A 15,337-nucleotide genomic window follows, 5' to 3' on the forward strand; every position below is an offset into this window, starting at 1 on the left:
TGCTATATGTATATATTGCAAAGTGATCACCATTATAAGTCTGGTTAACATCTATCACCACACAGTTATATATATATATATATTTTTTTTTTACAGTGAGGATTTTTAAGTTCTACTCTCTTAGCAACTTTCAAATATGCAATACTGTATTAATTATAGTCACCATGCTATGCATTACATCCCCAAGACTTATTTCTTTCATAAGTGGAAGTTTGCACCTTTTGAAGACCCTCACTCAGCACTCCCCTTATCCCCCACCTTTGGCAACAACCGATCTGTATTCTCTGTATCTATGAATTCAGTAATTTTTTTTTCATTTTTTTAGATTCCAAATATATGGGAGAACATACAATATTTGTCTTTTTCTGACTTTTTGACTTAGCATAATACCATCAAGGTCCATCCATGTTGTTGCAAATGGCAGAATTTCCTTCTTTTTTGTGGCAAAACATGCCACTGTATGTACATACTTCATTTCTCTATCCATTCATGCACTGATGAACGCTTAGGTTGTGTACGATTCGGCTCTTTGAATAATGCTGCAATGAACACGGGGCGCCAGATACCTCTTCCAGCTACGCATTTCAGCGTATTGTTTTGTTTTCTCTATTGTTTTTCAATTTCATTGTTTCTGCTCTTTATTATTTCCTTCCTTCTTACTATAGATTTATTGCTCTTCCTTTTTTAGTTTATTGAGGCGGGAGTGTAGGTAATTGATTTGAGAATTTTCTTCTTTTGTAACGTAAACCTTTACAATTTTCTCTGGTACAGAATTTCCTCTCACCGCTGCCTTAGCTACAGCCTACAAATTTTGATACGTTTTCATTTTCATGCTTTCAACGTATTTTAAAAATCTTGAGACTCCCCCCTTTGGGTCATGGATTACTTAGAACTGTGCTGTTTAATTTTTAAGTGTTAACTTCCTGTCGTCTTTCTGTTCCTGATTTCTACTTTGATTCTACTGGGTCCAGAGAACATAGCCTGTGTGACTTCAGTCCTTACATTTGATAAGATAAGTTTTACGACCCAGGTTATGCTATATCTCGGTACGTGCTCCGTGGGTGTTTGAATAGAATGTGTACCTCGCTGTCTCGGGGCGAAGTGTTCTGTAGTTGCTGATCGGCTCAGTGGTGGTGCTGAGTACACAGGGGCACGCAGACAGGCCCTGGGGGCCTTGCGGTGAAGGACTCTGGTTGTTCCCTGGCTTACTCCGGGAGTAGTACCTCCGCTTGCCCCCTCTCCCCGGGACAACTCTGAGCTGCAGTCTGCGTCACTTCAACATGGCCGCCCGCAGGCCTGTGTGGCTAATGGGCGCCGCCATGTTGGCGCCGAGTCAGCCATTGGGGGGAGGGCCGATTTTAGCAGAGAGCCCTGTGGAGTCCGGGAGATCTACCGCCGAGCAGCCTCTACTGAGCATGCGCACATGCAGGCGGCGGCGTAAGGAATCCCGCAGGGATCAAGAGCCAGTGAGAGAGGTCGGCCGGATTTAATGACCGCCGGAGGTAAATGGCCACTGTCTTGAGAGAGCGTGGGTGAGGGGCAGGTGAGTGCGGCGATGGGAGCATCCGTAGCCGAGCTGTGAAAAGTCTCTGATGTCTATGATTAGCGTCGGGTCAGTGAGGGGGCGGGCAGTGAATGGAATAATGGGAGTCTGTGGGGTCTCTGACGGTGTATAGTCGGGGGAGGGACGGGGTCTGTGGGGTCTCTGATGGTGGATGCGCGGGGGAGGGACGGGGTCTGTGGGGTCTCTGACGGTGGATCCCTGGTGGAGGGACGGGGTCTGTGGGGTCTCTGACGGTGGATCCCTGGTGGAGGGACGGGGTCTGTGGGGGTCTCTGACGGTGGATCCCTGGCGGAAGGACGGGGTCTGTGGGGGTCTCTGACGGTGGATCCCTGGCGGAAGGACGGGGTCTGTGGGGGTCTCTGACGGTGGATCCCTGGCGGAAGGACGGGGTCTGTGGGGGTCTCTGACGGTGGATCCCTGGCGGAAGGACGGGGTCTGTGGGGGTCTCTGACGGTGGATCCCTGGCGGAAGGACGGGGTCTGTGGGGGTCTCTGACGGTGGATCCCTGGCGGAAGGACGGGGTCTGTGGGGGTCTCTGACGGTGGATCCCTGGCGGAAGGACGGGGTCTGTGGGGGTCTCTGACGGTGGATCCCTGGCGGAAGGACGGGGTCTGTGGGGGTCTCTGACGGTGGATCCCTGGCGGAAGGACGGGGTCTGTGGGGGTCTCTGACGGTGGATCCCTGGCGGAAGGACGGGGTCTGTGGGGGTCTCTGACGGTGGATCCCTGGCGGAAGGACGGGGTCTGTGGGGGTCTCTGACGGTGGATCCCTGGCGGAAGGACGGGGTCTGTGGGGGTCTCTGACGGTGGATCCCTGGCGGAAGGACGGGGTCTGTGGGGGTCTCTGACGGTGGATCCCTGGCGGAAGGACGGGGTCTGTGGGGGTCTCTGACGGTGGATCCCTGGCGGAAGGACGGGGTCTGTGGGGGTCTCTGACGGTGGATCCCTGGCGGAAGGACGGGGTCTGTGGGGGTCTCTGACGGTGGATCCCTGGCGGAAGGACGGGGTCTGTGGGGGTCTCTGACGGTGGATCCCTGGCGGAAGGACGGGGTCTGTGGGGGTCTCTGACGGTGGATCCCTGGCGGAAGGACGGGGTCTGTGGGGGTCTCTGACGGTGGATCCCTGGCGGAAGGACGGGGTCTGTGGGGGTCTCTGACGGTGGATCCCTGGCGGAAGGACGGGGTCTGTGGGGGTCTCTGACGGTGGATCCCTGGTGGAAGGACGGGGTCTGTGGGGGTCTCTGACGGTGGATCCCTGGTGGAAGGACGGGGTCTGTGGGGTCTCTGACGGTGGATCCCTGGTGGAGGGACGGGGTCTGTGGGGTCTCTGACGGTGGATCCCTGGTGGAGGGACGGGGTCTGTGGGGTCTCTGACGGTGGATGCGCGGGGGAGGGGCGGGGTCTGTGGGGTCTCTGACGGTGGATGGTCGGGGGGAGGGACGGGGTCTGTGGAGTCAGTATGGTGGATAACTGTGGAGCCTGAATAATGAGGGATCTGAGGGGTGAGCGATGTTAGAAATTAATTGATATCCTCTCTCTCTTAGGCTTTTTGGCTTGTTCCTATTTATGATTTATTCATGCTATATTTTGCTTGAGATTTAAAAAAAATATGCCATCAGGTTGCATATAAGTCTTCATTTACCTTATTTTGATTTTTTACTTATCCAGATTAGTAGCTAGGTTGCTATTCGTAATCTATATTTTCTTTCTCTTTTTTATTATCAGGTATCTCAAATTTTATTTTATGGACCAATTTAAAGTACTAGTTGTGTTTATAATCTCTACTCTTTTTTTTTTTCTTTTTAACGATTTATTTGTTTGTTTTTGAAAGAGAGAACTTGCCCACGTGAGTGGTGGGAGGGGCAGAGGGAAAGGGAAAGAATCTCAAGCTGGACTCCTCATAGAAAGGCTTAGTCCCAGGACCTGAGATCATGACCCTGGCAGAAATGAGTTCCACATTCAACTGACTGAGCCCCCAAGGCACCCCATCTCTGCTCTTTTTATATTAATTTTATATCCCTTTTTTAAAAGATACTTCTTTTTTTTTCTCTTTTTGATGTAAATTGTCATTCTTATTTTCTCAGTTTTATACTGGATACCTATAAGGGTATAAAATTTCCTTTAAATACATCTTTATTTATGAAATGTATATTTTTATATTCTTTTTTAAAAAAAGATTTATTTGTTTTAGAGAGAGAAAGCATCAGCAGGGAGAGGGGCAGAAGAAGAGGGAGAGAGAAAGAAGCAGATTTTCTGCTGAGCATGGGGCTCCATCCCACAACCCTGAGATCATGAGCAGAACCAAAATCAAGAGTCAGAGGCTTAACTAACTGAGTCACCCAGAGGATTAGAACTTGAAACCCACCTCCTGATTGGAGGTTGAGTCAATTACCGATGGCCAATTATTTAATTAATCATCTGTATGTAATGAAGCCTCCATAAAACTCCAAAAGGATGGAGTTTGGAGAGCTTCTGGATTGAACACATAAAGATTCTGGGAGAGTGGAGTACCCCTTCCCATGTACCTTGCCCTATGCGTCTCTTCCATCTGGTTGTTTCTGAGGTATATTCTTTCATAATAAATTGTTAATCCAGTAAGTCAAATGTTATCCTGAATTCTGTGAGCTGCTCTAGCAAATTAATGGAATCCAAGCTGGGGTTCCTGGGAATCTCTGATTTACAGCCAATTGATAAGGAACAAGTAACACTCTGGACTTATGATTGGCATCTGAAGCTGGAGTGGGGGCACTTTGTGGGACTGAACCCTCAACCTGTGTGATCTGATGCTAACTCCGAGTTGATGATGTCAGAATTGAGTTACATTGTAGGACACTCAGCTGGTGTTGCGGAATTGCTTAATGTAGGGATCCTTTTCCCTCCCTGCTTCCAACACATATACACACATTTGGTGATCAGAGGTATTGAGAATAGAGGAAAAACACATGGAAGGAATTTTTCTTTTACAGGGCATGGGACTGATTGCTGGAGAGCCAGGACCACTGCGGTAGAGTTGTTGGAGGCTCTATGATCAGGGACTGCAGAATGAGTGATTTGGGGTCTGTGGGCAGCAGGATATGGGAACCAGTGATTCTGAGGTGTGAATAATTCTCCAGGGGGAGGTCAGTGTGCAGCAGCTGACAGTGGAGCAGATTGAGGAGTGGGAGTGAGGAACTAGGTGATGACTTGAGTGGGCTGTAATGTCAGATGACCTCTGGTACAGTAATTGCATTCTACATGGATTATTGATATTGCAATAATAGCAATAGCTAATATTTAATGAGTGTTTATATGCCACACATGGTCTGGGTGCTTTTCAAGTATTATAAGTTTGTTTATCTAAAAAGTATGAAGATGGGGAAACTGAGACTGAAGTGAGTTCTCCAGATTGTCACTTCTTATTTGGCTCTGTACTTCTTATTGTTGCCCTGTGCCACCTGTTCCACACTGTAGGAAGCTCTTGGGAGGACAGCTGAGTGGCTGTCACCATGTGGCACTCTCTCTGCAGGATCCCTCTGTGTTTCCACAGAGCCTTGATGTCAGAGCACTCAGTGAGCCTTCAGAATCTCTTTTTCAGAGTCCAGCCCACCTTGGCCCAATATTGCTGGTAGTCTTCAGCCGTTCACCCATCCTTGGGCTCCTAGGAAGATTTGAGTTCTAAGATACACAGACGTGAGGCCCAGTGTGAACATGACAGCCAAGGAGAACTTGCCCACAGGATCCAGCTCACATCCTGCCTCTTCGGGAATGTGACAGCTCCTGTGAAGGGGAGGGGAGCCTCAGAAGCCGGACTGTTTTTAGAACTGGGCTTGCTAAAACAAAACATGATCCTTTTGCAATGTGAACAGTTTATGGCTGATGCCATATACTCCAAATCTGTTTGTTGTAGTGGGAGAGATTTTTTTTTAGAAGTCTTTGTTTGTTTGTTTGTTTGTTTTTAAAGGTTTTATTTATTTATTCAACAGAGATAGAGACAGCCAGCAAGAGAGGGAACACAAGCAGGGGGAGTGGGAGAGGAAGAAGCAGGCTCATAGCGGAGGAGCCTGATGTGGGGCTCGATCCCATAACGCCCGGGATCATGCCCTGAGCCAAAGGCAGACGCTTAACCGCTGTACCACCCAGGTGCCCCTGTTTGTTTATTTTTTGAGAGAGAGCATGCACACGTGGGTGGCTGGGCTTGGTCTCACGACCCTGAGATCGTGACCTCAGCCAAAATGAAGAGTGGGATGCTTAACCAACTGAGCCACCGAGGCTTGCTGAGATTTTTTTTAAGTTTTATTATAGAAAATTTTAAATGACACAATTTTAAATGTATAGTAGAGAAAATAATATAATGAACCCCAAATGCCCATTATCACCCAGTCTCAGTAATTATCAACTATTTGCCAGTGTTGTTTCACCTATTTCTTCCCACTTACTTTGTTTTGACCAGAATATATTTTTTTTAATTTTATTTATGTATTTGAGAGAGAGAGAGAGGGAGAGAATGAGCAGTGGGGAGGGGCGGGGGGGGGGGCGCGGAGGGAGAGAATCAGACTCCCTGCTGAGCAGGAATTCCCTACATAGGGCTCAATCCCAGGACCTTGAGATCATGACCTGAGCTGAAGGCAGACACTTAACCAACTGAGCCACCCAGGACCCCCTTGACCATAATATTTTAAGATAAATCTCAGATACCATGTCATTTCACCCACAAATACTTCAGCATGTAGGTCCTGATGTGGACTTTTTTCTCACACCCACCTAGCCATTACCAATATAACAGAAGCTCCCCAATAGTAAGTAGTTCCCTCATCTGATAATCTGTAGTCAGGTTTCTCTGATTATCTAAAACATGACTTTGTTAACTTTTTACTATAAAAATGTCAAAAGTAGGAAAGCTGAGCAAGTAATATAATGAACCGCTCCATATGCCCATTGGTCAGTGGGTGTCAATGTGATTATTCTACTGTCACCAAGTCACGCCCAATCATTTGTCATCTATACCTTCCTTTCCCCATATTTTTTTCTCTTCTGCTGGATTATTTTGAAGTTAATCTCATACATTGTATCGTTTCGCCCATAAATATTTCAATATATAAACCTAAAAATAAGTATCTTAAATAAAAATAGCCTTAGTGCTATTAACATACCTTAAAAAATTGTAATATATTTAAAAATACCATTTCATGTAGATTGGATTGGTAGGTGGATTTAGAGGCTTGGTCAGATTCAGGTTCTTTTTTTGTTATTTTGGGGCAAGACTACTTCCTGAGTGGTGGTGTGTACTTCCATCAGGAGACACACAATATCTGGCTATCTCTTTTTGTGATGTGAGCGGCTGTTGATTGTTTCATAGATCCACTGTTTCGTTAGGGGTACAAGATGGACATTTTCACTTCTACCATTCTTTCATTTATTAGCTGGAATATTACAAAAAGAGGGAGAGAGAAACTCCTTCATGAAGTGTTTGGTTACCCTAGGGTACAGCTATATAGGAAAGACAGCAAAAATGCTTTCTTTACAAGTTTCACAAGCAAGGATTTCAATCTCTAACACTTTCCAAAGATCCTGGAAATATTCCCTATCTTGATCTCAATGACAGATGCACAGGTGTGGAAAGTAGGGGAAAATGCAAGATACCTAATATTTATGTATTTTATATACATTTTACACAGTTTGAAAATTAGCAAAGAAGTGGGGCGCCTGGGTGGCTCAGTCGTTAAGTGTCTGCCTTCACCTCAGGACGTGATCCTGGAGTCCTGGGATGGAGCCCCATGTCAGGCTCCTCCACTGGGAGCCTGCTTCTTCCTCTCCCACTCCCCCTGCCTGTGTTCCCTCTTTTGCTGGCTGTCTCTCTCTCTCTGTTAAATGAATAAATAAAATCTTTAAAAAAAAAAAATTAACAAAGAAGTAACTAAAATGTTTATGTTAGAAAAGTGTATTTAATAGGAATACTTCTTTTTTTATAATAATTTTTTATTATGTTCTGTTAGTCACCACACAGTACAACCCTAGTTTTTGATGTAAAGTTCCATGATTCATTACTTGCGTCTAACACCCAGTGCACCATGCAATACGTGCCCTCCTTAATACCCATCACCGGCCTATCCCAGTCCCCCATCCCCCTAATATAAAAATTCAAAGCTAAAATAAATCTTAATGGTCTGTCATGAAAAAATATTGGGGAGGTCTAGAGCAAAAGGGACACAATGACTAATGTGCGAGTCTTGATTAAAATCTGCTTCCAAACACAACAGCAAAAAAAGGTGTTTCTGAGATAATTGGGGTATTCTGAATATGAGCTGAATATTAAAATGATATAGAATTACTAGTAATTTTCTCAGGCATAATAATGATCTTTTAAGAAATTTATGTGAAGTATTTAGGCATGAAGTGTCATGACATCTACAACTTTCAAATAATTCAGCAAAAAATGTATACATACACATATGAACCTACTGTGACTATGTGTGTAGAAAGATTAAGCAAATATGGCAAAATACTAATTGTTGAAACTGGGTGGAGGGTATATATGTGTTTCTTGTACTAATCATTCAATTCTTCTTTCTGTTAGAAAACTGTCATTAAAAATTTTGGAAAGGGGTGCCTGGCTGGCTCAGTCAGTAGAACAGGAGACTCTGGTCTTGGGGTCCTGAGTTTGAGCCCCACGTTGGGCATAGAGATTACTTAAAAAAAATTTTTTTAGGGGTGCCTAGGTGGCTCATTCAGTTAACCATCCAGCTCTTGATCTCAGCTCAGGTCTTGATCTCAGGGCTGTGAGTTCAAGCTCCGCGTTGGGCTCCACACTGGATGTGGTGCCTACTAAAAAAAAGGGGGGGGGAGAAAGAAAGAAAGAAAGATCGATTTTAAAAATAAAAAAATAAAAATATTGGAAAATAGTGACTCAAATCAGCTTTTAAGGCTTATTATTAACTAGAACCAAATCCACTCACCACATTGTAGCCAAGACAAAGTTTCCATTGAAGTTTCCCTTTTAAGAACTGTAAGGAAAGGAGAAAAGTGAAAAAGCTTCAGGCTCTCTCTTTGGTCTTTCCTGTGAATGTTCTCACTGGTCGGGACGGGCTCATCACAGAAGCTCAGAGCAAACTCATTATATTCTTTAGAAACAGTTACTTTGGTTTTTACTAGCAAATAAGAAGAATATAAAAATTACCTGTAATTTTACCATCACCCAAATAATATATCTATTAACGTGGTAGTATATTTCCTTCCAGATAATTTTCTTTTTGTGCGTGAGTGCACTCATAGACGTGTATATGCATGTATGTGTGCATGCGTACGTACACACATATTGTTCAGTGAAAGTGGAATCATACTGTTTGGTACATGTTTTTATTTTTACTTGTCAGTTTAACATATTTTTCTACTATAATTTAATTTTATATAACTTTATGTTCTCAGGATGGCCTGTAAATTATTTAAGCAGTCTACAATTACTGGGTATCAAGATGTTCTAGCCTTTTTATTTTGTTATTAGCCATGTTGTGGTAAAATTCCTGCATTTAAATTTTTGTGCAATACAGGATGATTTTTGATGATATCGGTCTAGAAATAAGTTTTTGGGTCAGGTGCATGGATGCTAAATGATATATGTGTCCATGTGTGGGACTCTGGCACACTTCCCTCTCTCATCTGTCCTTCTGTCCATCTCATTTCTCAGATCTCAGCCTCTTTCCCAGAAGAGCCAGAAATGACCAAGTCCCTGGTGAGTTATTTGTTTTTGCTTTATTTATTTGTTGGTTTATTTTCTAGTGGATTTTAGGAAGCATTTAATAATCCATATAGTAAGATGGGCAAGTATAAATAAATAAAAATTAAGATTGGGGGGAAAAAAGGTGACTATTAACTCCAGGCCAAGCTTGGAATATAGATATGTGTGACTTGTGTGGTTTTATATAGTTGTGAACTTTGAACTGTGAGATTGTCTCTGATCTTCCTGAAAGACCTAGCAATAATGGAAATGAGATACTGATTTATATTGTTGATAAGTAATTTATTTCACCTGTAGTAAAGATATCCTGGTTCCTGATGCTTGAGAAAAATTTTGATGGCCCTTCAGATGGATGGAGACAGAACAGTGTCTTCAACAGCACTGTTAATAAAAGGGCACTGATAGGTTTTCTGTTGTTACAAAGCAGTGCTTCTCACACTTGCACGTGACTTAGGGCTCTGATTTAATAGGGTTGGAATTCCCGCAGGGTGTCACTGCTGCTTGTCCAAGGACTACTTTCTGAAGCAAAGTTTTGAGGTTTTATGATGAACAGGTATTTTGTCAGATGGTTTTTCTGCATCAGTTGACATGGTAATGGGATTTTACTTCCTTAGGCTATTACTATGATAGACTACAATTGATTGATTTTCTTTTCTTTCTTTCTTTTTTTTTTATTTTTTATTTTTATTATTTTTTAAAATTATTATTATATGTTAGTCACCATACAGTACATCATTAGCTTTTGTTTATTTTATTTTATTTTATTTTTTTTAAAGATTTTATTTATTTATTTGACAGAGATAGAGGCAGCCAGCGAGAGAGGGAACACAAGCAGGGGGAGTGGGAGAGGAAGAAGCAGGCTCATAGCGGAGGAGCCTGATGTGGGGCTCGATCCCATAACGCCGGGATCACGCCCTGAGCCGAAGGCAGACGCTCAACCGCTGTGCCACCCAGGCGCCCCCATCATTAGCTTTTGATGTAGTGTTCCATGATGATTCATTGTTTGCCTATAACACCCAGTGCTCCATGCAATACGTGCCCTCCTTAATACCCTTCACCGGGCTAGCCCATCCCCCCACCCCTCTCCCCTCTAAAACCCTCACTTCGTTTCCCAGACTCCATAGTCTCTCATGGTTCGTCTCCCCCTCTGTTTGCCCCCCTTCCTTCTTCCCTTCCTTCTCCTAATGATCTCCCTGCTATTCCTTCTGTTCCACAAATAAGTGAAACCATATGATAATTGTCTTTTTCTGCTTGACTTGTTTCATTTAGCATAATCTCCTCCAGTTCCATCCATATTGATGCAAATGTTGGGTAATCATCCTTTCTGATGGCTGACTAATATTCCATTGTATATGTGGACCACATCTTTTTTTAAAGAATAAAATTTATTGTCTTCTCATGCAGCAGGAGGCCCTGCTAGGCCCTCAGACACCTCCTTCCTCCCACCTACAATTGATTGATTTTCACATCTTGAGCCAGCCTTGCAACCTTTGAATACACCCCATTTGATTATGGCATATACTTCTTTCTATATATTTGTATTTGTTAATACTTTGTTAAGGATTTTTATATCATGAGGGATACTATCTATTTATTTTATTTTATTACTACTATGTATGGATGAAAGTTCCAACTCCCCACCTGGGTTTTTCTCACTCCACACCTTTGGAGTGTGAAAGGGGCATCTTTGTTTAGCTAGGCAAGAGTGGGAGTCTAGGCTACTCATTGGGTCTTTGTTAATGGGTTTGGGGTCAGGCCCAAAGGTTTTGTTTGTTTTTTTAATTTGTTCTGTCTGGCTGGAGTATGTTTTGCCTAAAAGTTTTCTGCCTTTCTGCCCCTTTGCTGGTCTTTTAGCTAGACAGAACTCTCTTTGAGCTCTCTTTGTGTGCTCTCGTTGGTGATACTGTCTTGTAGGCTTTTTAGCACCTGTCAGGACTCTATGAAGCAGTCTTCAGGAACTCATGCTATGTAGTTCCTTGGTTTCTGAGGTCCCTAGCCAGTTTGACTTTTTTTCTTTAGCCTTATGAAGTCTTCTCATATTTGTTTTATGGATGATATCTATGGTTTCTAGATGTACTTAGTGGGATGAGAAGGGGCAAGTGCATCTTTCCAGGAATGGAACTCAGTTCACTGTTTTTTTTTTTCCTAAGGAGGACTTATTTTATATTAAGCATGCTCATGTATTTTTTTTTTTAGAAGAAGAATCCTGTCTTTTTTTTCCTAAAGATTTTATTTATTTATTTATTTGACAGAGAGAGAGAGAGAGCCAGCGAGAGAGGGAACACAAGCAGGGGCAGTGCGAGAGGAAGAAGCAGGCTTCCCAGCGGAGCAGGGAGCCCGATGCGGGGCTTGATCCCAGGACCTTGGGATCACGCCCTGAGGTGAAGGCAGACGCTTAACGACTGAGCCACCCAGGCACTCCTGTTTTTTTCAATTATATTTACCTCTTTGTTCTTTTCATTTTAACTTTTAAAAGTAAATATTTCATTTGGAATATCATGGAAGTTATACTTGTATTTACTCAGTCACATAGGTCTTTGAGGCTTCATAGAACTTTGCTAAGCTCTCAAATTCCAGTTCTTCAAAGGTAATCACTGTGAACTCAATTGAACTGCTTATTTTAGTACTGACTCTTATACGTCTAAGTAGCATGTTTATATTGGTACCTCTCGGCTTTCAGCTTTAGGCAGTATCACTGACTTAATACAGTGGAAAATAAGGATTTAACTCTCTTTGAAACACTTAGGCCCTCAACACTCACATGCACATTTCTTATGTCTCCTTATGAAAGGAATTATGTTAGGAATATTATCGTTTTGGGTAAATCAATAGGCTGTATTTAATGTGAGGATTATTTTAATTATGTTCACAGCTGAACCATTTCCTTTACCTTTTGTGCACTACTTTTTGTTTTACCTGTAATCAATAACTGGTTTAATCATTTGTTTCATTTATGTATATGTGTGTCTGTGTGTGTTTGTGTACATTGTGATTATATAGCAATTAATTCCATAAATCTTCCCAGGTATAGAAATATCTTTTCAGTGTGTTAAAATATATTAGGTAATAACAGTAATGGTAATCACAAGCCTTACTATAATGGTTGCTATTTGCCAGGCACTGTAAGCACTATTAACTAATTTAATTACAACCCCTATGAGGTTATCTATAATCATCCTCACTTTACAGAGGAGGAAACAGATGCACAGAAAGGGTAAGTAACTTGCCCAAGATTGCACCACTAGTAAGTGTTGAAGCCACGTGTAAGCCCAGGTAATTTGGCTTTAGACTTTAGGCTCTTAATTTCATCTCTAAAGAAACTTCTCTCGTGGTCTTTGACCTGACCTGCTCACAGTGTTCTCTGTTTGATACTCAGCTGCTGACTTGCGGTCTCCCTTTGGCATAGTCCTAGGAATTCCTTTCATGTCCATCAAGTGTTGGATCTCTTGTTTTAGGCTCTTTCTTGATTTCTTTCTTTTTTTTTTTTTTTAAAGATTTTATTTATTTATTTGACAGAGATAGAGACAGCCAGCGAGAGAGGAAACACAAGCAGGGGGAGTGGGAAAGGAAGAAGCAGGCTCATAGCGGAGGAGCCTGATGTGGGGCTCGATCCCGGAACGCCGGGATCACGCCCTGAGCCGAAGGCAGGCGCTTAACCGCTGTGCCACCCAGGCGCCCCTCTTTCTTGATTTCTGCTTTCATTTTTAGAGCCTGTCATACAGTAGCTGTCTATAAAGTGTGGGTAGGTAGTGAATTTTCTGAGTCCTTGCATATCTGGAAATGTCTTTATTTCACTCTCAGTAATTTCATAGCTTGGTTGGGTGTAAATTCTAGATTGTAAATCATTTTTACTCACAATTTTGAAGCCATTGTTTTTACTTTTACCATCTCATTTTCTCTTACTAGTTGTGATAATAAGAATAATTGCCCCCCAAGATATCCACATCCGAATCTCTGGAAAGTGTGAATATGTTACCTTCCATGGCAGGAGGGACTTTGCTGATGTGGCTAAATTAAGGATCTTGAGGTAGTGAGATTATACTGAGTTATCTGGGTGGTCCCAGTGTAGGCACATGGGTCCTTACAAGTGAAAGAGGGAGGCAGGAGTCAGGGAGAGATTTGAAGATGCCACTCTGCTGGCTTTGAAGGTAGAGGAAGGGACCGTGAGCTTCTAGAAGTTGTGCAGGTCAAGGAAATGAATTCTCCCTTTGAGCCACCAGGAGGAATGTAGCCCTGCTAACATCTTGATTTTAACCCAGCAAGATCCGTATTGAAATTCTGACTCCAGAACCATAAGATAATAAATTCGTGTTGTTTTAACTGTGTGGTGATTTGTTAGAACGGCAATAGGAAGCCATTACAGATTTGGTACCTGGAAGTGGGTGCTACTGTAATAAGTACGTAAAAATGGAAGTAGATTTGGAATTCAGTTGGGGGTAGAAACTGTAAGAATTTTGAAGAACACAATAGCAAGAGCCTGGATTTCCTTGAGCAGACTGGTAGTAGAAATATGGTTGTTAACCACTCTACTAGAGGACTCAGAAAGAGGAGCACAGTAGGAAAAACCTGTGTTGTTTTAGAGAATACCTAAATTGTTATAAACAGAGTCTTGATACAAATGGTTGTTAAAGGTATTGCTGGTGACGACTGGAAGGAAATGAGGGGCATGTTACTAGAAAACGGAGGAAAGGGTACCCTGTTGTGCAGTGGCAGAAAGCCTAGATGAAGTTTGTTCTGTAGTTATGTGGAAAACAGGTTTGTCAGTGATGAACGTGGATTTTTCTCTGAGGAGATTTCCAAGCAAAGGGTTGAAGATGTAGCCAAGTTTCTTCTTCCTGATTATAGTGAAATGTGACAGTTGAGATGGATCAAGGGGACAACTGTTAAGCAATAAGGAACGAGACTTGGGAAATTTTCAGGCTGTCAAGATTCCAAAAGAGGCCAAAATTGGTTTTACTGTCAAGAAAGCTCTTGAGAGAAAGCCAAGGGTGTGGATAAATGTTTTGTGTATTTTTCTAGGTTTTTAGGTAATTAGCAGGAGAAATAGGGTGGAATGCACGTACTCCATTTTTTTAAGAACCAGAAGTCTCAATCTCGGCTTTTATTTTTATTTATTTATTTAATTTTTTATTGAAATACAGTTGACACACAAAATTACATTGGTTTCAGCTGTACGATACAGTGATTCAACAAGTCTATATATGCTATGCTTACCACAAATGTAGCTACCATCTGTCACCATACAACGCTGTCGTGATACCGTTGACTCTGTGCCCTATGCTGTACCTTTCATCCTCATGACTTACTCATTCCATAACTGGAAGTTTGTACTCCCACCCATTCTACCCTTATCCCCTGGCAACCATCAGTTTGTTCTCTGTATTTATGGGTTTGTTTCTACTTTGTTTGTTTGTTTTTTAGATTGCACATATAAATGAAAACATATGATATTTGTCTTTCTCTGACTTGTTTCACTTAGCACAATACCCTGTAGGTCCATCCATATTGTCCCAAATGGCAGGATCTTATTCTTTTTTATGTCTGAGTGATACTTAGTGATTTTACTATATTTATACATAGCACATGTTTATTTTTTTAAAAATTTTTAAAGATTTATTCATTTATTTTATATAGAGAAAGAGCATGTGCGAGCAGGGGGAGGGGCAAAAGTAGAGAAAGAGGGAGAATCCCAAGCCGACTCCCTGCTGAGCACAGAGTGCAACATGGGGCTCAATCTCATGACCCTGAGATCATGACCCAAGCTGAAACCAAGATTCGGAATCTCAACATCTTTACTCATTCATTTATCGATGTGGACACTGGGGTTGCTTTCATAACTTGGCTATTGTAAATAATGCTTCAAAAAACATAGGGGTGCATATATCTTTCTGAATTAGTGTTTTGGTTTTCTTTGGGTAAACACTCAGTGGTGGGTGATTGGATTCTATGGTATTCCTATTTTTTTTTTTTTTTGAGGCACCTCCATACTGTTTGCCAGAGTGGCTGCACAGTTTGCATTCCCACCAACAGTGCACGTCCTCATCAACACTTGTTATTTCTTGTC

At 42.5% G+C, this 15,337-nt stretch overlaps 2 protein-coding genes across 4 annotated transcripts in view; one reads left to right on the top strand and one right to left on the bottom strand.

Annotated features, from left to right (window-relative positions):
- The first annotated feature begins 164 nt into the window (after positions 1-164).
- The window catches only part of ZNF484 (zinc finger protein 484), a 38,742-nt gene continuing 23,569 nt past the window's right edge, over positions 165-15,337 (top strand). Inside the window, exons 1-2 of one of the 3 annotated variants that reach the window (XM_008690852.2) lie at positions 165-1,543; positions 9,223-9,267. In XM_008690852.2, coding sequence (XP_008689074.1) covers positions 9,253-9,267 — 15 coding nt within the window. In that variant the 5' untranslated portion in view covers positions 165-1,543; positions 9,223-9,252. Of the gene's footprint in view, positions 1,544-9,222; positions 9,268-11,603; positions 11,655-15,337 lie in introns of those variants that run through there. The other 2 variants (XM_008690853.2, XM_008690854.2) reach the window with 2 other exon arrangements.
- LOC103663295 (proline-rich extensin-like protein EPR1) lies at positions 1,487-5,189 on the bottom strand. The gene is made up of 2 exons (XM_040620396.1): positions 5,149-5,189; positions 1,487-3,008 (listed from the first exon to the last, which is right to left on the bottom strand). The coding sequence occupies exons 1-2, from the start codon at positions 5,187-5,189 to the stop codon at positions 1,487-1,489; spliced, it is 1,563 nt and encodes a 520-aa protein (XP_040476330.1).

This window comes from Ursus maritimus, unplaced genomic scaffold (assembly GCF_017311325.1).
Source record: "Ursus maritimus isolate PB19 unplaced genomic scaffold, ASM1731132v1 scaffold_34, whole genome shotgun sequence".
Taxonomy (NCBI): Eukaryota; Metazoa; Chordata; class Mammalia; order Carnivora; family Ursidae; genus Ursus; species Ursus maritimus.

Excerpts from the sequence above, each read along its gene's own strand:
- LOC103663295 (XM_040620396.1), bottom strand. The coding sequence starts at position 5,189 with ATGGGTGAACGGCTGAAGACTACCAGCAATATTGGGCCAAG. Across the intron at positions 3,009-5,148 it reads ACCAGCAATATTGGGCCAAG|ACCCCGTCCCTCCCCCCGAC; the intron begins GTGGGCTGGACT and ends CTGACTCCACAG.